This window comes from Dicentrarchus labrax, unplaced genomic scaffold (assembly GCF_905237075.1).
Source record: "Dicentrarchus labrax unplaced genomic scaffold, dlabrax2021, whole genome shotgun sequence".
In the NCBI taxonomy this organism is placed as follows: Eukaryota; Metazoa; Chordata; class Actinopteri; family Moronidae; genus Dicentrarchus; species Dicentrarchus labrax.
Window position 1 is genome coordinate 18989695 of NW_026136714.1, and position 26684 is coordinate 19016378.

General features: G+C 39.9%; 2 protein-coding genes across 4 annotated transcripts in view; both read left to right on the top strand.

The window, feature by feature from the left end:
* Positions 1–7792, top strand: part of LOC127376692 (phospholipid-transporting ATPase ID) — a 38325-nt gene extending 30533 nt beyond the window's left edge. For all 3 annotated transcript variants that reach the window (XM_051423808.1, XM_051423810.1, XM_051423809.1), the window contains 9 exons: positions 206–311; positions 427–568; positions 869–1052; positions 1304–1527; positions 2329–2412; positions 2573–2818; positions 2952–3090; positions 3756–3886; positions 4269–7792. In XM_051423808.1, the coding sequence (XP_051279768.1) occupies positions 206–311; positions 427–568; positions 869–1052; positions 1304–1527; positions 2329–2412; positions 2573–2818; positions 2952–3090; positions 3756–3886; positions 4269–4598 (1586 nt within the window). In that variant the 3' untranslated portion in view covers positions 4599–7792. The remainder of the gene's footprint in view (positions 1–205; positions 312–426; positions 569–868; positions 1053–1303; positions 1528–2328; positions 2413–2572; positions 2819–2951; positions 3091–3755; positions 3887–4268) is intronic.
* A 4024-nt stretch (positions 7793–11816) lies between these two features.
* The window catches only part of dapk1 (death-associated protein kinase 1), a 73320-nt gene continuing 58452 nt past the window's right edge, over positions 11817–26684 (top strand). Inside the window, exons 1-2 of the mRNA XM_051423013.1 lie at positions 11817–11978; positions 12678–12888. Of these exons, the coding sequence (XP_051278973.1) occupies positions 12785–12888 (104 nt within the window). The 5' untranslated portion in view covers positions 11817–11978; positions 12678–12784. The remainder of the gene's footprint in view (positions 11979–12677; positions 12889–26684) is intronic.

Here is a 26684-nt window from a genome sequence, read left to right on the forward strand (position 1 = left end):
AGCATCCATTTGGCCATTAAGCATTTGTTGAAAGCTTGAAATGATATCTTAGAAACCCTTTAAATCCGACCACAGCACCCCAAATGGTTCAAATGTTCCACTGCTATACTTGTGGCCTATTCCACCTTGGCCTGTTTGAAATTGACAAAATGACCAAAGGTCAAAGGTACTGTCTGCTTACTGATGTGGATTATTTGTGTTGCAGAAACTGCAGAAAACATTGGATACTCATGCAACTTACTCAGGGAGGAGATGAACGACATCTTCATCATCTCGGGCAACTCTCCTGAGGATGTCAGACAGGAACTGAGGTCAGAGGAAGTTTTCCAAAAGCAATTACAGTTTAGACTGAACATGAGGAACAAGCTGATTATGCATGATTATTTTTGTACGCCTTCATCCATTTTTTATTTTCTTGTGGAGCAGAAATGCACGGACCTCCATGAAACAAGACACAGTGGAGGATTCGGTGTTCCTGCCAGAACAGACTCCGGGTGTAAGTCCGAAAGTGATCACAGACGAGGTGGCAAATGGAGAATACGGCCTGGTTATCAACGGTCACAGCCTGGTACGTCATAATACGTTTTATAATAACAATGCACTTGTCTTGGGTATTACTTAAAGTGATATTTTGATATTGCATAAAAAACACATTAAATATCCAAAATATGGAACATTCCTTTATGGAAGTCCATCAGATTTGTTAGTCAGTCATGATCAAGTGTACAAAAGTAACCCAACCTTTGTCAAATTGATCTTATGGAGGTATCATTAATGCCTTAATTTCAATTTGTTTTGTTAAGAATCATAACTTATTATTATTATTATTATTATTATTATTATTAATAATAATAATATGGCCCCTCAGGCGTACGCCCTCGAGTGCAGCATGGAGCTGGAGTTCCTGAAGACGGCGTGTATGTGTAAGGCAGTGATCTGCTGCAGGGTCACTCCTCTGCAGAAAGCTCAGGTGGTCGAGCTCGTCAAGAAGTACAAGCAGGCAGTCACACTGGCCATAGGAGATGGAGCCAACGATGTCAGCATGATCAAAGGTATCAGTGGGGCGACAGACAGCTTTATGGGTGGTTAAAAATTAATATGTTTTTCATTCCACGTAGGAAATCTGTATTGGAGGATTAAGAACTAAAAAAGTGTGGATGATAGTGTTAATTGTTCCAGACATTTTTCTAACAAGAGTGGCAAACATCCGCTTTCAGGGTCTTCAAATGTGAGGATGGTAACAAAACAATAAGTTTGGAGAACTAATACTGACCATTTCTGCTTCCTCTCTTTGTCTACCCAGCGGCCCATATAGGTGTGGGTATCTCAGGTCAGGAGGGTATGCAGGCTGTGCTGTCAAGCGACTACTCTTTTGCCCAGTTCCGCTTCCTACAGCGCCTCCTGCTGGTGCACGGACGCTGGTCCTACCTGCGCATGTGCAAGTTCCTGCGCTACTTCTTCTACAAGAACTTCACCTTCACCTTCGTCCACTTCTGGTACGCCTTCTTCTGCGGCTTCTCTGCACAGGTGAGAGCATGAAGAAAGAGTTGTCACATTTGTCACAGTTTCTTTGATTGCGCCACGGGAAGATGGTGTTCCCATTAGCTCCGACTGGCTGAGCACCTCAAGACACCTATTCTGGAACCAGGTTACAAATTGGCTTTAGTTCAGTTCAATAAAGATCTTTATTGTCCCACAAGAGGAAATTATTTTTGCTGCAAGGCAACTTAAAAACACAAACATAAAGCACTAAATATACACACCTAAAAACACTCAAGAAGACATTAAAGGTGTTGTGTTGTGTACATAATTCAGAATAAGAAAAATAAATTGGGTGTGGAATCAAGAGGCAGTTTATAATGTATTAGAATTAAAAGCATTTATTGCACATAAATAAATCAAAACCTGATGCACCTGTTTCTTTCACAAAGTGAGGGAATAATATATAGAAATCTTTTTTAAAGAGCAATACTGTTACAAATAGAGGTGTATTGTTTTTGAAATTCAAAAAGTTAAAAGAAAATAACTATAATAATAATAACAAATATTTTTTAAATTAAAAAAATTGTTCATACACCGATGCACAGCATCAGGAGCAATTTGGGGTTCAGTATCTTGCTCAAAGACATTTTGAAATGGAGCAGGAGGAGCTGGGATCGAACCTCTGAACCTTCTGATTAGTGGATGACCCGTTCTACCACCTGAGCCACAGCCATTCGACTATATCTGCCAGAGTAAAGTGAAAATCATCAGAATGTATTGTATTTTATTTGAGAATTAGGGTTGTGGTTGATTAAAAGATGAACTGTTTTTGACTTTGCTTTTCAGACGGTGTATGATGAGTGGTTCATAACACTATACAATCTGGTGTACACAGCGCTACCAGTACTGGGAATGAGTCTGTTTGATCAGGTAACTAAGTGATGTATGTGTATGTATTTATGTGTGTTTGTGCCAGAGAACGAAGATCTTTTTTTATACAAAGAATAGAGCTCAGCGTGTTTAAGCTGACAGAACAGAAAATATCAACACTCACACAGACCTCATGTCTTTGTCTCTCCCTGCTGGTCAGGATGTGAATGACGTGTGGAGTTTCCAGCACCCTCAGCTCTACGTCCCTGGTCAACTCAACCTGTATTTCAGCAAGAAGGCCTTCTTTAAGTGTGCCCTCCACAGCAGCTACAGCTCCCTGGTGCTCTTCTTCATCCCCTACGCAGCCATTTGCGACACTGTTAGGGACGACGGGAAGGACGTCGCCGACTACCAGTCCTTCGCCCTCCTCACCCAGACATGTCTGCTGTTTGCTGTCACCATCCAGGTATCCTCCAGCATCCTTTTCTATTTGGATAATCTTGTCTTTTGTTTGAATAAAAAGAGAGATATTTATTCATTTTCATTTACATCATATTCATTTTTTTTTTTTTAAATGTATTTTCTCTCTGTGTCCATAGTTGGGGTTGGAGATGTCTTACTGGACGGCAGTGAACACTTTCTTTGTGTTGGGAAGTCTAGCCATGTACTTTGCTGTCACATTCACCATGTACAGTAACGGCATGTTTCTCATGTTGCCGTCAGCCTTCCCTTTCATAGGTGAGTGGTGAACACACGCAGCACTGGGCAGGTGGCTGCAGTTCATTCAAATTCTGTGTACATTTCCACATTCATATTGGTTGCATCATGTCTGATCAGAAGAAAAGCTTTGTTCATTCTTTTATACAAGGTTATAGGTAGGATAAAGGTGCCAGTATAATTCAAATGAGTTGAATTATACTGCCAAATACAGTCTATGAATTGAGTGCTGTTTGCACTGGCAAAATATCTGGTTTATAACTAAACCAAATACCAAAACTGCATTCAACTAGGATCACTGTAGTGTGTGCAATAGGCTAACAACACCTTTTTTGGATAGTCTCATTCTTACCAACCAAATTGTTTCTCTACCACAGAGCATAGAAAGCTGTCAGGTACTGAAAGTTGTTACTGAATGCTTGGTCAGACTGTACTGACTGTGTTTTATTTACACTCTGTGTGCTCATATGAACACGATGAGTACACTTCAACCGCAGTTTGACATTTTACAGAACACACAAAATTCAATTCCACTTAAAGTATAGTCACTCACCACTGATAAAACTTGTCTCCTCTAACAGAACTGACTCAGGCCCATCTTCAGTGCCGTGCATATATGATTTTAGTCAATAGAAGATCCTGACATGTGTATAAATACAAACTTGTGTATATGTGTGTTTGTCCAGGAACAGCCCGAAACTCTCTGAACCAGCCAAATATTTGGCTGACAATCCTCCTCACCTCCATCCTGTGTGTCCTTCCTGTGGTTACCTACCGCTTCCTGTTGATTCAGCTCTGTCCCACCATCAATGACAAGGTACAGATGGAACTATTTTACACTTTACTATGCATGCTTGCTACAGCTGTACTTGTAATACATCAATTGCTTTTAAAGCTCACGCCTCTCTTTTTAGACATTGGATTTTTCAATCCCCCACTTCAGTGTGACTCTTTTGTTTTTCTGTATTTCGGGTGGTACTAGCTTTCTGTGAAGATATTTGCCCTACATCACCTAAGCAATCACAATTCTTTGGTTTGATTTCAGGAAAAGTCTGACTCAGTACAGTAGGTTTAGGATAGACAAACATCTGGTTTCTTGTTGACACGGCAGCTCACCAAATGAATCCCAGCGTAAATGTTTGCATAAGTGTGCCTCTATCCAACATTTTAACTTTGTCACTATCTGCCCAAACTTTCAGGTGATGTTCAAGGTAAGACAGGCCAAAGCAACACCTTCCCCTCCACCTCGACGCACTCGCATTCGCCGCACCAGTTCCCGTCGTTCAGGCTACGCCTTCTCACATGCGCAGGGCTACGGGGACCTGGTTACATCGGGACGGTTCCTACGGCGTCCCGCTGTGTCGCGTTCTTCAGGTTTCAGTCATGTGGGTCGCACCACCACAGGCTTCAGTCCCATGGGACGATCGGCTGGATACAGTCCGACAGGACGCCCCCAGAATGCCAAGGTCCCAGATGTGGAGGTGACATCACTGCAGATGTACAGGACTATCAGAGATCCTGCCCTCTGACAGTAGGATGGTGTTTGGAGAAGATCTGGGAGATAGAATAATGCCAACTGGACAGCTGTATCCCACTGGCAGTCAGAAGTGTTTAAAGCTCCCATTTGACCTTTTGTTACCATGACACACTTGTTCATGCTTTCCAGAGAACCTCACGTCAAAGATTTTTCATGATCCGTCTGCCCAATCATCCAAGACGAGGTTTGAAAAGTACATGACTTTTGCTCCAAGCATTTTATTTTGTATTAGTTTATCAAAGGGAACTACAGCTAAATGTGTAGTCACTTCTGATGGGTATACAGATCACTTTCCTTAAATTGTGAGTGTTCATGTTAAACATGCCTCATGCAGAGCCAAGAAATAAAAGGTTTGACAAATTAAATCTTTCTGACTCTAGAAACAGTAACAGGGTCATTCATAGGACTACCACAGAAGGACAAAGTGTCGCCATGTTTACAGACTACCCAGATTGTCTAACCTCTGGGAGATGCACAGCAGAGCTTTGTACAGAGGATATAACCAACAAAGCCATTTTGCTTGAGAATATTTTTATTTTGTACTTTAAGTGTCTTTTCAAAGCATTTTATTTTCCTATCTCAAAAGCTGTACAAGTTGTTAGCACTTTGGCAGCGTCACGTGTCAGCTGCCAACAAACATCTTCTCAGTGGTTCTGGGGAAGAGAAGATACAGCAAAAAAAATATTTTTTTGCAGCATCAGCATTGTTGGCCTTTTGTTGGACTTTTTTATAGTATGTTTAAATTTACAAAAAAGGAGAGGGACATTAAAATTACAATTTTCAGTACTACTATGTAACGAGACATACTTTATACTTTTCAAAGTTGAAAGTAATATTGGTTAGAAAATAATGAATTATTGATTATTGAAACGAGATAGTAGTACCACACAAAGAAAATAGCTAATAGATAAAATAAGTACAATAAAAGCTAATACATTCTTAATAAAGGAATTTTGGTTTGAAGCTCTTCAGCTTTGTAAGTGTTCAACCTGTTCTATGGATTAGTCTTCCTGTGTGATCACTTAAAGCACCAGTGACAAGACATCTATCCATCCACCATCTATACCCACTTATCCTTCTTAGGTTCACACACTCTTTGTCTTTTCAATACCTGGCAAGCCAAACATTGTTCTTTCTAATGGCTTATTCCTGATTTGTCTATCCATCAACTATTTATAACGCCATTAGTTATGACTAATGAACGATTTATAAAGAATGTCTCATTAGATAGTGGTACCAAATCTTCTATAGTGCAGCTTTATAGGATCACGGCCTAAAATGTTTCGGGTTTTACTTTAGGTTGTTTTCCAGTTATAGCAACTGAGAGTCAGGGGCCCAGTTTAAGCCGACTGTATTGTACATGCATATAGCCAGATCATGTCTTGATCCAGTTTGGATGGATTGTAGCTCAATACGTGCACCTGAATATGTCTTAAATGCACTTTGAGTGACCAATTCAAACCAGTTTTAGCATCTCCCAAAACAACGTTTCAGTTTGTTTGCACCTGAAACTAACAAAAAGGAAAAATGCACATTTGACCTCATTAAGCAGCAAGAGAGAGATGAACTGCACCGGCTGTGTAAGAACTAATCTTGAATACAGAATTCAAAATTGTTTTCTATAGGAAAATCAACCACATCTACCTGTGTCTGGGAGGTTTGTCGTACAGTAAACACACTACAAAGTTAACTGGGTGATATTTTAATCCATTAAGAAACCCAGGTGGATTCACGTGTGTCCATGTGTTCTTGAATAGCCAGTTCATGTGCAGTTTTTAGTCGGAGCAGACGGATCGCATTTTAGTGCCAACAGGGCCTAAAGAACACTGCTTAGGCAATTCCCATGGGCTTTTAATTGGGTAATAATAAACTTAATGGTGTTGTACCTCATTTTAAATTCAGTTTTAATAATATAAAAAATCATGCTTAGTAACTATTTCAAAATCTTGTATTTAGCAACAAGCTCACTATTGTATGTTTGACAATCAACTTAGTGGTTAGCAGTATTTCTACAAATTAAAAAGAACAAATTCAAAATACCATGTATTTTAGCTGTCATTTGTCTTTCTCTTTGAATGTTGAATCAGCTTACTGAAAATATGACCTGATGTAATAGTAATAGTTATATTTAGAAAAAAAAAAAAAGGAAATTCCTATCATGCAACACAATAATGACAGTCATGTGTGTTGGTTCAGTACACCCTGAGGTCTGTGGGATCAATCTTAATTTATTATGGTGTGTGAAGCTTTAAAGAATAGTCCAAATGGAATTGTTTTCATGATTGCACAAAGATTCATAAACATTTCATCCACAGCTGAATTCGAACCAATGAGACAGCTGATGGATGCCTTTGATGTCATAAACTTGTTTAAGCAACTGTAGTGTTTGTATCTCAATATCTGTTATCACAGTGTGAGTCAGTCGGTTGTTGAATTGAATGTAGTAACCCCTAACCCTGCTGGTGAACCAAAGATTTTTTCAAAGCTTTGTCCGTTATAACTGTTGCTCATCAAACCAAATCTGATGCTGGAGGTCAGTGTGGTGAAGCTGGTTTGCACCACTGACAGCAGTAAGGTGTTCTTAATGGAAATATTTCAAGGTTTGAATATACAGAAGAAACATTATTTGCTTGTTTGTAAAATGTTTGCTTTTGTTGAATCTTTTTTTTATTAATCTTGTTTCATTCTGTCTTTTCACTGTTTTAAGAAATGGTCTGGTAGCTAGTCCTGTTTTTTGTCCGATGTTATCAGTTTTATTGTACTGGGGCCCATTTGACAAAAGCAATTTCCGAGGACTGCTTACACACAGATCACAGAACTTGAGCTCCTGTTGCAAAATTTGTGAAGTTAGCCCCAATATCACATTCAGCAGAGTCGGTCTGCAGTGTTAGAATAAATTAATTGAAAATGCACTGTCCACTCATGTATTGCAAGTCTTTTTCTAGCATTTCTGTGGTACTGCCCAAAATAGCCATAATGAATACTTTGGATATTTATCAGTATATTACTAATATTATATCATGAAGACTGAAACTGAAACAACATAAGGGATTTTTGATAACTATATCTCAAATATGACAAAAGAAATCTAGTGATTCTTATCACTTCTCTTCCTGATGATATACATTTTGTATAACTTTGTACTTTAAAACATTTTTACTGAAATAAAAAGATCTAAAAGATCAATATGTCTCATCTGTGCATTTCCTCATTCACAATGTGCAATTCTCTAAAACAAAAAATATCAATTTGAGTTTTTTTCTGGGTTTGATAAATATCTGGTGGCATTAACACTGAGGCATTTTTAAACAATGTTGGTGATTTATGGAGCTCCAGTGGCATATTTATATTTCAGTAATGCTGTAAATGTATTAATACCTATTTGGTACCTCCACAAGCCATATTTTCCCCACAAAAGCTCAGTAGGCCAGAGACTGCACAGGACTACATTGGACTTAGTAAAAGCTATCTGAATGTGCTTTATACTGCAGCATAATAGCTCTGCTTTTAAAAAATGTAACCTGCACCATGGGTTTCCTTTCATAGATCTCTATAACATTTTATACAGAGTTACTTTGTGTGGTGTCTGTAAAGAGAGTGTCAGTGTGAACCCACTGGTGAATGAAGCTGTGGACAAGAATTTAACCTCTCTTTATCTGCAGTATAAATAAGCTAAAATGAAAGTCGAGCAGCACTTCACGGTTTATGGTTAACCTGCGAAATGTTGCTAAATAAACAGGTGTAAAGTGAGAAGCTGCTGTATATCTCTTCAATCTTTCAAGTATCAGGACACAGGTCTCCATTTTCTCATAACCCATCCATGTGTTTACTCTAGCAGTTGGAAAGAGGAACAAATGTGAAGTAATATTGCTAGGCCATATTTGTTCTTAGATAAATGTATCATATAGAGAGCTACTAAAGTAAAAAGAAAGTAATTAAATATGAATTTAGACTTTATTTAATAGCAGTTTGCAAGATGAGGTAAGATCAGTCCTGTACAAAAAGGACAGAAGATTAAATACTGTACTTTACATTGTATACATTAGCAGCTATGATGTTTATTTATAAAGCATAATCTTTGTCTAATAAAATGCAGAGCGAGATGCTGCTGATAAATGCTGTTTTACATGTGTGCAGCTCATCACCAGCAGATGGTGTGATAATCCTTTACACCACAGCATTAACATCAGTGCCAAACCACATAACACCAGCCTGATGTTTCCACTTATTGTGTAATACTGAAAGAATCTCATTGTGTCGGAACACAGCAACTGTGGAGATGTATTATAGTTCAAACAGTACATGTCCCATTTATTATTTACATACACAAGCAGTAATATGTGCAGTGCGTACTACAATATGATTTATGAGATTATGCTGTGCTGGTCATGACACTTACAGTGGTAGAGGTTGTTTATTATGTTGTGACTGAAAATGAGCATCATATATAACTAGAAAGCTCTGACTATGCTCAATCTGAGGACCAAAAGAGTGTGACCATAAAGAAAGTTAGAATGAAAAGAGATCTTGTGCAAAGGTGTAGCTTCATGTTGTTGTTAGACTATCTTGTACATTTTAAGACAGGGACCAACACATTGCAACTCACATCAATCTATAATTGTGTATGCATTCATTAAATGGATATTATGTAGGATATATAGAGTTTTCAAGCCAAGTTTATTTACAAAAGCACAAAGAGAAATCATGACAAGTGATAGGGAAGGGACCATTGACTGAGTATATATGGATGAGACAGGGAAGAAGATCACCAAAGCTATTCAGTTCATCTAGAGCCATTATTTTATGCACCAAATTTTCTGCAATCCATCTAATATTGTAGCTGAGATATTTCACAGGAAGTTGGAAAACTTTGACATCCTGGTGGAGCTAGAGGAAGAGGCACAGTGTGTCCTCTGGGAACCATGAAGCTCTGTATAAAATATCATGCCACTGCATCAAATAGTTGTTGACATATTTCACTCTGGACCAAATGGTGGACCGACCAACACATCCAATATATGGCCAAAAAGAAAGCAGAAAACATTTCATTTGCCTCCTCTTCAGCTGGTGGGAGTGAGTTTTGCTGATTTCTTTACTAAGTGCAAAGTGATGTAGTTCAGCTCCTCCACTAAAGCAGATGGACAAATTATTCCAACCCTAAAAGCTAAAAGCTCTGTGTGAATGTCAACACCACAGCCCCTTAAGAGCAGAGTGTGCTTACTCCCTTAAACTGACACTAATATTGGAATTAAAACAGTTATGTCATTTCAAGGTGTGAAGGTCTCCGTTGCACTGTATGTGCTTCACAACATTTCAAAGGAGAGTATTGTACTTTTCACTCCACAACAGTTCACTTTACACATCAAGGTTTTACATACGAAGCAAATGAAGAGCTTATAAAAGACGACACATCGTAGATTAAAGGTGCAGTGTGTAACAGTTCTATTGGCAGAAATGGAAGATAATATTCATAATTGTGTTTTCATTAGTGTATAATCACCTGGATATAGGAATCAATGTGTTTTTGTCATTAGAATGAGCAGCTAGTCACCTTCCTTGGAGTCTGCCATGTTGAACTGCCATGTTTCTATGGTAGCCCAGAATGGACAAATCGCTGACTGTAGATAAGGCCTTTTGTGTATTTTGCGAGTGTTGCAGTCACCATAGTCTCTCCTAAATTTTGGGATATTTTACAGACTAAATGATCTCATAAATAATTGACAGAATAATCAGTGATCAAAGTAAGTATAGCTGCAGCTCTAGCCACCATAGATCTCATATCTTTACAATGCGCCATCTGAAGGGGAGCAGACCAGATCAGATATGATGGTTGCACCATTTTACACTTCACCTTGACTGAGCATGTACAATACAAATCAAAGTCATAATGAGTCTCAGAGAGTGGAGGATCAGCAGGGGCCTCCTGCTCTAATTTGTAAAATGTGTTTCTCAGTAAATTGACCAACCTGCTTTTTTCCCCAGTGCATGCTGGGATAGGCTCCAGCCCCCTGCAGCCCTTGAAGAAAAATGGCGCAATAGATAAATGGATTGATGGTTTATCTGTGAATCGTTTATTCTCACGCTCTGAGACCATGGGGATGATATTGATTTGTTTCTCCACCAAACTATCATCATGTTTAGTCCCAGAAAGAGAAACCTGGAGCCTTATTTGGAGACTTTAAAACTAGATGCCCCCTTTACCGTTTTAAAGTTTAGTTTAAAAGTAAAGTTGCCTTTTGTATTACTCTGATGTTAGAAAGCCTATGATAAAACAAATCTAAAATCAGTTATTGAAAAGATTATTGTGTCTCTATTGTGGCAAATGTCTGTTTAATGTTGAATGCAAACATAATCTCTTCAAAGGAGTTTTATCAACAAAATAGATACTTTGTATTTAAATATCTTGTAATTTTATTGATCTAACAGGTTTTTTACATTTCATAATGTATTATATCTTTACTTAGACTGGTTTTCTTTCCTGCTTTTAGTCTCATTGTCCCTTCACTCTCTGTTGTGTTGTTTGTCATCATATCATTGTCACAGTCAAGTCAAGTTATGTTCATGAACCAATGGATAGAAAATAAGCAATCTAAGCAATACAAATATTTGATAAACATTGGTGTGATTCTTTAATTTGTGGTGATGGGAATGAATATGTCATACAACTGGGATTTGATTATTGGGTGTTCAGAGTGATTCAAGCATGTGCATTCCCTAAACTTGCCTTAGAATACTATTATTAATAATACTACTACGTTTTAATGTTTTAAAAAAGCAAACAAATTGGCTTAATTAGACAGTTTTGCTTTGAGGATATGATCTTTCTAAAAAAATTAAATAAACAAATGCATTACAATTAACATTTTAATGCCAAAAACACGTCTGTTACACACATTACACACAAATCCTCTGCTGAACTGTGATTACAATAAAAGTGAAAGCTTTGCTGCCCTCCTGCGAGCACAGCAGCTCCTCCAACAGACACACACCGGTGTGGCATTTACTGCACGCACAGATACGGTAATTTACGCTTCCTCTCTTAAAACGACCGTTTTGCTAACATTTCTGAAGACAAACAGACGACAGTTTTAATATGGAAGGACACAAGTGTTTCAATTTGTTTAGTATACGATTAAACGTAATCTATCCGAGCCGCTTCCTCTACCCGAGTCAAGTCGCTCTGACGTTTATTCCCCAAATTCCCATATAACCTGAACGCAGCAGCAGGACCAGACTGCCTTACATTGTTAACGTTGATTTCTCCCGTTCAAGCCAGCATTTTGTCTTCCGTGAGTCAAACCGGGGTCACAGGCTCCCACAAAACGCATGAAATCTCGGCTACAGTTGGCAGCGGGACCCGCACCGGCAGACTGTAAGATACTTTACAGTGTATTCATACAATTTGTCTCAGTTTTAAGGAGCAACAGAGATGCAGTGAACACGTTAATGTTCACGACTGTGAATATTTCATACTGCAGAGGAATATACTGGGGCGAGTCAGGGCTTTTAATTCATGGAGCAAGAAAGCTTAACGGTTTGGCTTTTAAATGAGGTTTTACAGGTAGGGGTGTGACTTTTTAATACGGAGTCAAAGTGGGTTCAAACACCTGTCCGGGTGAACCTCAGGTCCTTTTATTTAAAGAAGATAGGCTCGCGATATGACCACTCAGCAGTCATTTTTCTTGCTGGACTGAAAGGAGGAGGAGGAGGAGGAGTAGGCTAGCGTGTTTCCCATGGCTACACCAAGCTTTCACTGGGGTTTATTTGTATTCCTAACCAGCCGGCGGTGACATGGTTAATGGTTATATTACTATTATCTTTAAAAAACAAACACACTGGCAGCTGTTATAAGCCCAGTAATTCAAACGCGTGTCCGGATACATGAGCAGAGATAGTGGAGTGGGGGGGGGGACTCCAGGAGTCGTGACGTCGCCCTGGAGGTGCAGGTTCGTTGCTCAGTCAGTGTGGTCTCCTTTTGTTGACTGAACGCCCACCTTTCTCCCAACAACCGCAGTCAGGTTTTCACACAGTCAGGTCTAATGGTTTAATTTTCTTTATCTCCACTTGGAAGCTCTAACATGAGCTGGAGGATTGTTGGCTGTAACCCTGCCCAGACCGGAGGCTGCTGGTAGGGATGGTGCCGCTGTGAAGAGCCCCGGTGTGCCGTTTTCGGAGGACATGCCTGTGGTCGGGGGAAAAGGGAGGAAGTGCCTGGACAACATGACTGTTTTCAACCAGGAAAATGTTGAGGAATTTTATGAGATTGGAGACGAGCTAGGGAGGTAAGTTTGACTGAGATCCAATCCTTCATTCCTAATGCGTATGAACTTCCTCTTTCCGTGGTAGAGGTGTGAGAAGGAGGGTGGGAAGATACTTTATTTTAATTTGTACATTTAGATGATCTTCACATTTAGGTGCAGCATTTTAACCCATCTATCCACAGTGTTCATATGTTAGTCTTAAATGTATGTATGTCTGCCATGCTGCACCCACAACTCTGCATACAGATGGGTTTAGTCCATAAACACAAACACTAATGCACTCTCTTATTCAAGCAAGCATGCACCCATACTATGCTTGTGAGTAGTCTGCAGGACATACATCCCCCCACTGTGAGTGCATCTGATAGGCTTTGATTAATGCAGTCCATAATGCATTGTTGTCAGTGATGAAGAGGTTAGCGTCTGTTACTGTAGCTGGAGATTTATTGCAGGAGGGGGCTGACGGTGTCTTTACAGGGGAGAGGATTTACATCGTGTCACAGCCTGGTTTCACTTCATCATGACTGTGTTTGGTCAAGAGGTGACTGCTTCACAATGGGGATGAAGAGGTTGAATGTAGACAATACAATTTTGGTTCTTGGGGTTGTTTTTTGTCTGGAAAGTTGTTTAAATGACAGCAGGGTGATCACATTAAGGCTGGAGAGTGAGTGACATCCCTGATTTGCTGTGCTGTTAAATATGAAACCCCAGTGTAAGACACCGCTTAACTTTACTGCTGCTTTGATCAAAAACTACATTACATAATAGCAATGGTAGAAATAACAAGTAAGTGTGCGTTTATCCCCACAGTAGATTGCAGACACCTTCTCAGGTGACAAAAAACATGATCTAAAACATGGACAATGGATTTTGTGAGTTTCTGGTTATCAAAGGGACACATGTACTCTGTATTGGTAATAATCAGCCATGTGTTTTCTGCTCTCCAGGGCTCCTTTTAGCGCTCACCTTCCAGCACTGTAGGGGAGAGCTGAAGTTGCTCTAGCTGCTTCACTATGCTACTTTGGTAATAGAGACGATTGGGGAGCTTTGTGTAATGGGATTGAATTTCTGGCTCGAGGTAAAGAGATGACTATGTGAGTGTGATAGTCTCATTTGATTGTTGTTCCAACACCGGGATCCTTTCTCTATTGCGGTTTGATTAGGGGAGTAAAGATTTTAGATTGGGTTGTCGATCATCGTAGCGTGATCATCACAAATTCTTCAACATTTGGAGTGTTTAAATATGGTAAACGCATGCTTTTTCTTGTTAAACACCTCACTGCAGTATTAAAGGCACCCATGGAAATTTAATTTCTTTATGAGACATAAGAATTATACATGGCTCAAAGATACATCTTAATATGGAGAAAGGAATGAAGCCTACTTTAACTCTATAGATACAAGTACACCTGCTATGCAGTATCAGTCCGCCTTTATTAATACATGTGATACTCATGAGCATAAATAAATCATCTGATCGTGGGAGACACACAGATTATTTATTGCATTTTACATTGGCTAAAACCTACAGCTAGACACTGGGCCCAGTGCCAACCTCATACAAATGCATTTTCTCATAAGTGGCATGCACGAGTGATTTAAGTGAACTTGTTTGTACTTTTTCTTGTGCTTAGAATTTTCTCTTAGGTAGACTGTTCCTTCTTTATTTCCTTTACAGTATGGCTATGCTCTAATGTCAAAAAGTTGAAACTTTATGCCTATTTTCAGTTTGTTGATGGTCCTCTAATGCTGCTGCAGACACTGCTGAATTTGTTGTGTCAAGATCATGTCTTATTGATCGAGTTGAAATGAGAAATTTATGGCAGTTTTGTGCAGTTAAGACCGTTTTCTGAATCTGACTGGTGTCACTCATACTTGCAACCCTCACATACAGAAAATGTTTGATATAAAAATAAGAAAAACTTTCTTGTATGAGGCCCAATGACTCTGAATGCCGTGCTGTGTTTACAAAATTTTTTCCCCATGTTTTAACTTAGATGAACTTTGGATAAGCCAGAGTTAGTTTATGATGAAAAACTGGTGAGTCTGTCTATTCATTGGCTAGATTACAGCAGCATGACCTGCGCTGCAATTCTTTGCCTGCTCAAAGACAGAGAGGCTTTTGATCTAACTGTACACCAGGCCCGACTCTGGTTGGAATCGGAATGAGGCCCATACGGTTTGGCAAAATGGGAAAATGGAAAATCACCCAAGCAGGGATTTTATCCTTCCACTGACACCAACACTGCCTGCTTTGGTGTATATGCATGGCAGACCCGAAGGCTGGTGCAGCCAAGCATCTAACCTTCATTAGTATCTATCCACAGTGAACATGCAAGCGGTATAATGAAGAGGGGAGTGTGGAAGAAGCAATGCAGCTGCAGAATTCAGTCAGCCAGAGGAAATGTGTAGTGCTCATTTTAGGGTGTGCAGTCTGAAAAAAATTATCTAGCCACTGGAATCACCTGCTAAAGCCTTTAAAGCCTTTACTATAAGACTTGATTTAATCACTGTATGACCTGGAACGGTCTTTCTCAGCCATGTCAGTGCAGTTTGTATACATATGGGATAACTAGCTAGATTTTTACCAACCCTACACATACAGGTACAGACTCAGGTAACTGGAATTATTAGTGAAGAACAAATTGTCATTTAGAGCTCTGCTGGAGTCACAGCAGGTTATCTGTCGAGCCTCCATGTGATGCATCAAGTTGCTACCTGCAGAGCCGCAGTGAAGAAAATGTGATAACCCTAGGCAAATCCATCAGTCGTCAAGTTTTCCATTTTGAACTGTGTGCAAAAAATGGCCAGTTAGTCTGTATCCCAGCAGTGTTTTAAAGGTCTCCTGATAGAAATTGCCCACTGATGCTGGTCTCGTCTCAAACCCTTTCCTTTAATAAGTCAAGCCCTGGCCACGTCTGTGCTCGGCTGATCTCTCTAATTGCCTCACAGATTGGCAGAAAATTCTCACTTCATGCCTGAGATCAGCGGGGGAATTGCTGAAGACATTACAGCTACTGGCATCTCAAAGGATCTCCTATTTGATACCTCCTCAAAGGGATGGCTAAGTGAAGGGAGAAGCATCGTTGAAATGTTTAAGTGTTTTAAGGGTCTCACAGTGGCGACGATGTGTTGGGATTTTTTGAGAAAATACTCAGCAAATTAATCAACAACAAAAATAATAATTAGTTGCCTCCCTAATATATCCATATATATATTGTTTATCTGAGAATGTTATTGCCATGAATGCTTTAAAAAAACATCTTTATAACCATAATTTGACAGAAAAACACTAAACTGAAACCCATACTAATTAAATTCTAATGTGGCCAAGCAACTCTCAGATGACTTGATCCTGTTGTTTGGGGGTGGAGGAAATCTGGGACACTGTACAGCCTTTATAATCTAGAGAATTTTTCCATTGCTGTTAACAGAAAAGAAACCCCCATCACATCAGCAGCAGACAACATCGACTGGCTGGTATCTGATCTTTCATACGAGGTCATTATCAGTCTAGAATATCAGCAAACCTTTATAACGGTCTGACTAGAACATGCAATCACTTAGTATTACCTCAGCTTGGATCTTCAGCAGAACAGAGCAGCATTTTAGTCTGCATGAAGAAACAGAATTAGTTTGTGTCGTTTGAGTTGAATTTGTTTGGAGACGTACTGACTCAGCCACTTTCTGGCTGATTTTGGAGAGAGATGAACTAAGACATTAGCTGACTGTGGTGGAAGGCAGTTTGTGTGTGCTTTTCATCTGGTCCACAGGGCAGTTTTACACTTAGCACATTTTTGCAGTGCTCTGCCTCCATCATTAGTCTGCATTAATGTGACTGCTGTGTGGCTCTCTACGGATTGTCCCTCCTTTTGTGTCTATGGTATGTGTGTGTGTGTGTGTGGTGTGTGTGGGTGTGTGTGGGTGTGTGTGTGTCTGGGTGTGTGTCTGGGTGTGTGGTTGCCATTTGCAGAGGAGGAGGGGTCGGTGTATTTCAGCAGGGATTTTGCAATGCAAATGAACATAAAAAGCATTAAACTGGGACTGCATTTGGGTTATTCCTCAGTAAAAAATCACCCCAAAGACAATTTTCTATGAATACAAAATAGGATTATATGCAAGACATCCACATGGGCTCCTGTATTAAATGATGATATAATTTAGAATTTATTTTTCCCTCAAGAAACTGCTAGTCCTAATGCAGACCATTAAAAATAAATCTACTGAATATTCACTACAGCAAACTGTGACACCCTTTTTTCGAACACACCAGCACTGTCTAATGCCATGCACGCAGTCCATGCAGACTGTGCCCCAGCTACTGACCTAGATTTACCCTCCTAGCCTGGGTTATTGGGTGGAGGGGAAGTCTGGGTAGCAGGAGTGGCCTTGATGAGGCCTGTCACTCACTCACACACCCTAACCCGCCCCCCCTGGACCCCAGGGCGCGACAGCACTGTCGCATAGATGCAGTGTTGCCACCACTTGCATTTTGAGTTCAAGGATTTGGCTTTGAGTATATTAGTTTTTAGGTTATTCTCTTATTTATTAATAAAATCTTATAATAACTAATGTTTAACACCTTTTTGATTTGATTAATTTTATGATGATAGACAGTGGAAAAAGAGGAAATGCAGAGTTTACACAATGTGACTTAATTATGTCATAGTAGTTCCTATTTTGACCCCAGTTGAATCAAACAGTTGTAAGGGTTGTCACTTTTGATTTGATGCCTGTTTTACCCAAAACTACTGGAAATGGGTATAATACTACTACTAATAATAATAATAATAATTGTGATTTAACCTGTATCCACTGCATGAAAGCTTGTCTAATAAGTCACACTCTTTTAGGCAAATCCAAAAAAAGCTAATTGCCTCACAGGAGGTGATTAGCTATTTTGCTGTGATGCATTTGAAATGAAAGGCCATGAGTGGTGACGTTACTCAACACCTTGACAGCTGACTGTCACATGATCTCTGTGAAGAAACAACCCAGCAATTATCACCTGGTAGTGAAGGTGTCGACAACATACCTGCCCAATGTTTATTGTTGGGGTCAAACGGAGATTTGATAATATGGATGGATGCCATTTGATAACAAGACATATGTTTCTTTGGTTGCCACCTTTCTGTATTTACTCTTTAGTCATTTAGTTGACACACTTATCTACAACACCGAGTACACAGATTGCAAAAGCACACTAAGCTTCAGTCTGTATTGCCAACATTACCTAACAGTACTAAGGAGGCTATGTGTCAGAGAGGCATGATGATATTCCTGTGACTTAGAGATCATCATGTAAGAGAGAAGTGCCAGAAAAAGCAAAATATGAAAAGAGCTAAGAACAGTATACCGTTTGTTTTACTTGGAAATGAGTGAAGTAGATTATGGTGCAGATTTCGGGGCTTGTGGACAGTATTCCTGCAGGATTCAGGTTTTAAGTGGGTGATTTTCTTCCCTTATGTCTCGAAGGCCAGTCTGTCCATCTTTGCCACTGGCTTAAGCCCTGTGATTGTTCCAGTCAGACATCTTCAAACTGCGGTCAGCTTACGAGTCAAATTGAAATCGGACTCATTTGGAATCTCCTCGAGGAGCGTAATGAGTTATTCTCCATTAATCTCTGCAGTCAATGGAGGATAATTGGATCCCCGCCAACTGTGTTAGCGGGTGAATGGCAGGGGTGTCACACTCTGTGTGTGTATGTGTGTGTAATGGGGGTGGAGGGGTAGGTGCAACCCTTTGTGGTCAATTAGGAGAGATGTGCAGGCAGTGAAGCGGGGAAACTGAGGGGCTATAATCATCGGAGAAAGCCAACTTTTCCCTTTTCTGTCTTTCATCCTCCTTGTATTACTTTTGCACTCTTGCTAATAGTCTGTCACAAGATCTTCTCCCCTGCAATTAACAATAATGAATATTATGACTGTAAGTAACCTGTACATTTGCATGGAGGCTGTTTGTCCATTAACAGTACATAACTACATCTATTGAATTACATTCAAAGATGTAAATTTGTTATGTAACACTCCTTCCAATGTGTTATTTTTTTTTTTGGGAGTATCTATTCTCTTATCACACATGCTCGCCCACTTAAATTGAGACGTTTCCCTGGGAAGATGCAGCACTTGATTTCATACTATATTTACGTGCAAGCATTAAGCAGTTTCAGTGATATCAAGACCAGAGCTGTGTCTGTAGGATTTATGATGTGTACTGTGTGCGCTTATATGTATACATGCATCAGAGAATCCATGTGGGTTTGTTATGGGATGTTAAAGACAAAATATCAAAGTGGTGGTCATCTGTTAACAGTGCTGGGCCCACAAGCAAATTCACCTGTCAGTGAGTACCTGCAGGTATTCAAGACATACATAAAGGATGTGTTATCGTGTATACAGACAAGCTGAATATACTATAACACATCCTTCTGCTGTCCCATTTCATGTTTTGTTTGCCGTGTCTTTGTTTAAGTACCAACGCGGAAGATTTTTCACCCATGCAACTTTAAAGTGCATTCACTTTGACACACTGACCATTTCATTGTTAGTGGTTGTGTGCACTGTTTTCTAAAATGTGTCCACATCTTAACACTAACATAAAAAAGCCTTTTGCTGCCGCTACACACTCTGATGGATGACGCGTTCTTTTGCGTGGGTTTGTTTGCACACAAGATATTTTGAAGCGCTATCAAAATATCATCAGCCCCCAGAGGGATTAAAGATCATTGTTGAAAAATATTCTGGAGGCTTAAAGTATTGTAAACATCAATATATTAGCTAAAGCGTCAGTCTGGCTCAAGCTTGCCTGGGTGGAGCGGTGCAGACGGAATTACTAATTCTGCTTGCTGTCTGGTTGGGAAAGTTTTTGGTCGGTAACTGGGCAAAAATGGCAGCACACAATGTTGATTCTGTTGTTCAAAACTTTTTCTTTTATGTCCAGGGCAGTTTAAATTAAATATAGTCATAAAATATCAAAGGCTGTTCTTGTTTCTCATTAAAGAGCCATCAGAGCCATATTGTTTATAAAAAAAAAAAAAAAAAGCTACAATGGGGCAAAAGCCTGTTTCTATTCATGAGCTCAACACAGCAGGATCTGCACTGAGCATCAGGTTGCCAAGCCTCAGAAACATGATAAAGTTAGTTTGTGGAATTCCTGTCAGACTTAGCGTTAGTCTAGTCACATCCGCCTAATGGCCAAACGCAGTTTCTGCTCAACCTTTGACTAAACAAAAGCATGTAGTGTGTTCAGCCAACCTTGTACTGACCTACACAATAAGTTTCTCATATAATCAATTAGGAAATTGTCCTACTTCCACCCTGCCTTGCTTAAGGAAGTGCTTCTCAGATCAGCTGTGTTTTTTAAATGAGGTGGAAGTAGAGAGTCCCACCACTACCAAAGCTTTAAGACCTCGAACCTGGTCACTGCAAGCACATGGACGCAAATGACAACACCTGACCCAGCCAACGCAAATGTGACACCCGGCCAAACATACATGCGATCGTACACATCGGTGGAGGTAACAAACCTTTCTTCAAGTGGGCAATATGAAGCTAATCAGAGCATTTCCGTGACCACAGTATATTTGTTTTCAGTTGCATTGCTGTCTGAGTGACGAGGTGTCGTAAATATGCCCGTGCATACGGAAATGTTCAGCCAGAGCTTCATCAGACTGGTTAGCCATGTTTGTTTTGAGTGGAAGTGAAGCCAAACAGAAGGGGTCGGTTTCATGCTATAGTGCCCCTTGCTGCAAGACTCAGACTGCGGCTCACACTCTTGCGTAGCTCAAAGTGTCTGCGTGGCACACTTATGTGGAGCAGGTTTGGGGCCTAAAGCTGAGCAAGTGCACCATGCACCTGAGTGCTAAGACAGATTCATTGTCTTTTTAAGAGTATGATCTTTCTTGCATTCTAATTGACTCATCAGTCGGTCTTAGTGATGCTTAAATGTCACTTACACTGGATCATATCATGTATTACACAAACAGGCTTACAAATTAAATCTAGTCATATTAGAAACATTTTAAGCCATTTTTTTGTTTCTGTTAATCCATGAAAACTTGTGGCAAACATTTTCTGTTGCTTGTTTCTAGGTGGACCATTGCCGTCACTCTGAGTTGCCTTGGCAATATTCATATACACAGTCTGTTATGTTTGATTTCCTTGAAGGTGCTTTCCTTGAAGATCAGCCTTTTGTGTTGTCTGTGATGTGAGATCATGAAAAGAAAGGGCAGGGTCTTTCAAAACTCAGTTCAGTTTTAATTAATGTCGCCAAGGTCAGCCTGGAGGTGAGGAAAATCAGTTCTGTTAGTCATTACCATAAATCATTAAGTGCAGTCAGTATTTGAATGTCATCTTCTGCAGATTTGTCATTTTATAGTCTCATAACAACAGGGTCACATCAACACACTGCGTCTTTGCAAAACCTACAGAACCAGTCTGCGTGCCTGCTGACTTTCCCTGAGTCATGACAGAGTTAAGCACCTCGAAACCTGCTGAATGTCAGTTTCACCAGACATATAGGGGCCCTGTTTTAAAGAGCAAGCGCAAAATAAAACAGGAGACGATAGATGGACCAGCTGAAGCACCAGCAGCCCCCCTCCTCACCTCCTACCACCGTCTCCTTGGTTGTCAGTACAACGGTGCTGCGCCTCTCTCACAGCCTGATATCAAGTCAGTTTATGTAATTGCCTCTGTCTTTCTTAGTCCTTCTGTTACGCTAACTGAGCTCATTAGCTACAGAAGACACGTACATTAGACAGGTATATTTCGATCAGATTTTCAGGCATGCCGGCATTCATGTCAGATGGTGGGTTCACTACTTTGGTTGTTGAAATATCTCAACAACTATTGGATGGATTTGCCAATTTTGTACAAACATTAGTGGTCCCCAGAGGGTAAATCCTACTGGCTTTGGTCATCCATTGACTTTTCCACTAGTGCCACCATGAGGTTGACATTTTTGGTGTTGAGTGAACTACTGGATGGATTGCCATGACATTTGGTAGACAGTTTTGTCCTTCACAGGAGGAATTATAATAACCTTCCCATCAGCCTTGTGGGTATGCTGATGTTAGCAGTTAGCTCAGCGTCACAGAGCTGCTTCCTTGTCTGTAGACTTTCAAGCATTTTCAAGTTTCTTAAAGTAAGATATCTAAAAGAGTTTCATTTTAAGAAACATATCATATGGTAATAGTTTTGTCAACCATACCCAGGCCAAATTAGAATAATATTGGCCTGGCCGTTCAGTCTTGTCCAGATTTGAGAAAAGGTGGCAGCATGATTTTACTCAGTGACTTCATTATCAGAAGTGTGTGAAATCTGCAGTGATGTGTGCCTCACTCTGTCTAAAACAATAATGATCAGTCCTGTATGAATATTAACATGGACTTCAATAAGGATTTAGTGTTCACTTCAGCTTTCTCTTGCCAACCAAGAATATAGAGAGAGTTCTGTCATGAATAGGTTTTCTGGCATTGACATATTCAGAACATTTGCATCAATTATGAACTATAGTAAGACAGCATGGAGAGCTTTGCAGTTCACCAATTCATTCCATTGTTTTACATTCAGTGTTTTTATCAGGCTTTCCTAATTATCTCTGCATGATTAGTTGATTCTCTAGGAGCACTATTAGAGCAGGTGGCACAGTTATGACCATTGTTCATTACATTTACACATTGTCAATCTTTCTAAAAGTAGCACAGAGATCAGTAGAGGGTACCAGGATTATTATCTTCAAATCTGTTTACTGGGAAGACTGTCTGTCTGTTTTAATCCACACCTGTGTTTCTGTGATGAATTATACCAAATCAAATCCCTGGGATTTTAATAACAGTTTTTGGGCTTGAGGAATCTCTTCAGGGGCTCTTGACAGTGAAAACAGGGAACCATGGTGGCTGTAGATCATAACAACTCTGAAGATGGTAAAGGAAACCTTTCACCTCTCTTTACCTCTTAGCACAATGTATCCATTGTTGGTGCTGCTTTAAAACCTCGGAGCTGGGGGAGGTGAATGACATTCCTCTGACATGTTGAATGGCTTTTCACTGTGGCTACTAGACAAGGGCAAACACTGCCTGTCGCTCATTTAGCTTTCTGTCAGTAATCTGTCTGTCAGTGCTGTTGCTTATAGTTTTTGAAGCTGCGACTGTGACTCCTCCCTCCTGAGTTCACATTTGGCTGCCAGACCGTAAAACAGTCTATGCACCTGGAGAGAGATCTCAAGTGATAGAAAGCCTCAGCCATGTTGGAGGTCTTGACAACAATTAATGTCTCAGCCATTTCAATTTTTGAAGTAAATATTGTAAAATAATAAATGATAATAATACATGATATTGGTATTGTTTTTAGCTGGAGACATTTTACTGATACCTGTCATCACTTTTGTTGGTAGTTTGTTAGTTCGCCAGTGAGAGTTAACAGTTAATTTAACATGAAGGATACATAATGTTGCTGTGGTTACCTGCAGTGTAATATGCTTTTAACCAATGGTGTCCTGGTGACTGAGGGTGCTGACCATGTGATCTTTAGAAATGTTTTAGCTAGGTTTAGGCAAAATGTGGGACAAGCCAGCCCGAAACTAGTAGTGTCTGTAGCCAAGGCATTATTAATATTAAATAACTTGAATAAGGTTTGGGATCAGAAAAAACCCCATCAGGACATCCTGGTAAAATCCATATCTGCACACAAACACTCGCACACGCACTGTTTACGGCCACCCAGGATTATCACTCTTCCTTCCTCCAACCAGCGCTGGTTCCTCTGCTCAGTCTCTGAATCCTGTTGCTGTGGTTACCCTTCCGCTGTACACAATGGCATGGTGGTTGCATAATGTTTTTCTGCCGGTGCAGTTTGTGGCCCACACTACAGCTGAGTGGGCAGGGAGCACTTCGAGCCGCCCTCCCACACTTCGCTCCATGCTAATGAAAAGCTTGGCCTCACCAGGGAGTTTTCACACTGAATCATATCGGACAGCAGAGAGCCTCAGAGCCTGTGGTTGCTGCCCTGCTGCAGAGGCAGCGTCCTTTTCACTTCTCTGTCATTGGTTGAACCGCGGGAATGGCAGTTCGTTTGATATTCTTGTCTAAAGTTGGTGGGACTCAACTGGCGATAGTTGACCAAAACTGATGTGAAAGGTGCATGAACTGAAACTGATGGAAAACTGAGGTATCATACTGAATTGTTTCAGTAATGCGTCTTAAGGTTCCAAAGCCCATAAAAGTACACAAGAAGGTATCAACACATGCCTTCTTTTGTGCATGGACCACTATTAGCTGGAGTGATATTCAGGAGCAGTTGTTCTCAAGTTTGTTTCAAGAGTTGGACAGATGTTTTGGGAATTAATGCCAAGAATCAATATGTGTATTGTATTGTAACTGTATTTGTCAGTTGGGAATATTAAAAAGTTGCACTCAGAGGTCTCCTTTGTAGGGCACAGAATGAGACATAGACACAGATTACTGTTAATCATTTGTCAGCAGTCTGTAGTTTCTGTTCTGGTTTTTATCTGCTCCGTCATCTGTACTTACCATTTCCTTTAGCACATAACCAACCAAGAAGTGTCAAACGTAGAGGAAGAGCTCAGAGCTGTATCATCTGCTGTTCTGGAGGAGTAGACTGATGTGGTGAATTTGGGCACTGACAAAGGAAGTTCTGCACTGCTCTGGGACTTTATTCATCCCCCATGAGCCAAAGACAATTTAATTAACTGGAGAAGCAGAACTGTAATTGTAGTGACTGGGCATCTCACACAAAAACAAAGACTGTTGGTTTATTTTAATGTGAAGATGTAGATGGAAAATTACCCAGAATTCTCACTGTGGTATATTGTTGGAAATAATGCTCTTGTGATTGTTTTTAAGGGACCACATATAAAAGTTAAAGATTTTCCTGGCAAGTAAGGAAGACCAATAGTGAATAACTGGTCAAATCTGATGCACATTTAAGCGGAGCAATTTCCCACTTTCACAGTCATACTGCTCTCCTCTCACTCTCAGTCTGTCTCTAGTTTTTGCTCTCTTAAGTGCCAAGCAATTTGGCTGAGATGCAGCAAAGATGAGTTTTATCCACATGAAATATTAATCTCTCATTTGAAAGGCAAAATGCACCCTTACACAGCACATCCAAAGTTTTTCTGAATGCTGTTTTTTTGGACTTGGCAGTCCTGTTTAAACCTCAAATTCATCACCAGATCGATAAAACTTGGCAGCAGACTGAGTTGCTTCTTGTGTAAGTATGCAAACACTTAATGAATCAAGGTCATTCTCTGCAAAGTGAAAAGGCAACAAACTCATGAACAACTAATGGACTGGCTGGCCATAGCCTCTAAGTGCTAATTAAGGGCCAGTACAATTATACATTTCAGTTTACCAGAATGAGCATTCATTCATTGTTTCACTTGCGTACCCTCATTTGTTAAAGTTCTAGCATATAGCATTCATACCGTATATTTATGTTTGTTTTTAACATTCTTAGGATTGTGTATAAACCTTAAAACGCCACTTCATCTGTCCTTCACCTAATAAAACAGTCTTTTCCAGTAAGCAGTAGCTAATTTTCTTTGGAACGCATATTGATTTGCCGAGAATGGCTGCAAACTTACTGTGAGTGGGCACATTCAAGCACTTCTGCCTGAGAGAAGTTGAATAAACGCAGTGCAAGCAGTTGAAAGAGAGGTTACGTAGTGCTGTTTTATACTGTATCTCCCTGTTTTTTCCACTCACTAGGGACTCCAGGCTTTAACATAAACTGTGGAGTAATGTAAGAAAATTATGATTGTAACTCCTGCAGGATTTTGTAATGGGTCAGATCAGATGAAAAATATGCATTACACTCACTTAACCGGGGTTTACTCTGTGATAATTTTGCGAAAATGCTGCTGCACTTGATTTCTGGTGATCCCATCAGCCAGTCATCGGGCTGTATAAAAGCTGCTTTGTCACAAAGCTGACAGGGATTGAGACTCATGCCAGATTACAGCACCTCTCTTTTACAGATGGCTACATTATCCAACCTGAAACGTAGACCTGTATTTAATGACATCAAATCCTTTTCAGCACACCATCCACAGAATGTATGTCAGACTATAGAGTAGATGTATGTGAGACAGCAGTGTAGATGAGGTATTTGCCGAGATTATCACAAGAATAACAACAACGGGATGCAAAACATAGCATTAATAGGTGAAAGACAATTGAAGAGACGCTAATAGTCATTGTTGTGTTTCATTCCTTGTCAATATTCTGTCTAATACTATTTTAGTCCTGTTGGAACTTGATGAACATATGAAATATACAGAATATAGAGTGTTTTGAGGGACTTGCTTGTGCCTCTTGTACTTTTTTTCATTTGGGGAGATAATAATAAATATTTATGTTGTAGCAACGTATCAAATGTCATTGTGAAAGGGGTGGCTCGTAATGCCACTTGTTTAGAGAATTATCACCTGAATATGCAGCTCCCCTCTGCTTTACAGAGCTTAATTGCAAGTATAGTGAGCTCATTGTTTGGCTGTCTACAACTGCAAATTTACTGTTTTTGTTTGCACTGTTGTTTTCAGCGAAAAGCTCTGAAAACTCACCGAACACTACCTGCTCAGCACCAAATAGCAGACAGACAGTTAGAGACTAGCTGGTGAACATGTACAACAGATAACAGAACAGATATTTTCCACAGGAGTCGGAGGAGACCAAAAACTGAGCTACAAGAAAGTGAATATACAACATACACATTCCTCAGAATGGCCAGAAACACGACTCCAAATACATTATTGCAGGTTTAAACAATGTCATAGGAGTTCACATTATGCGTCTTGCAGTT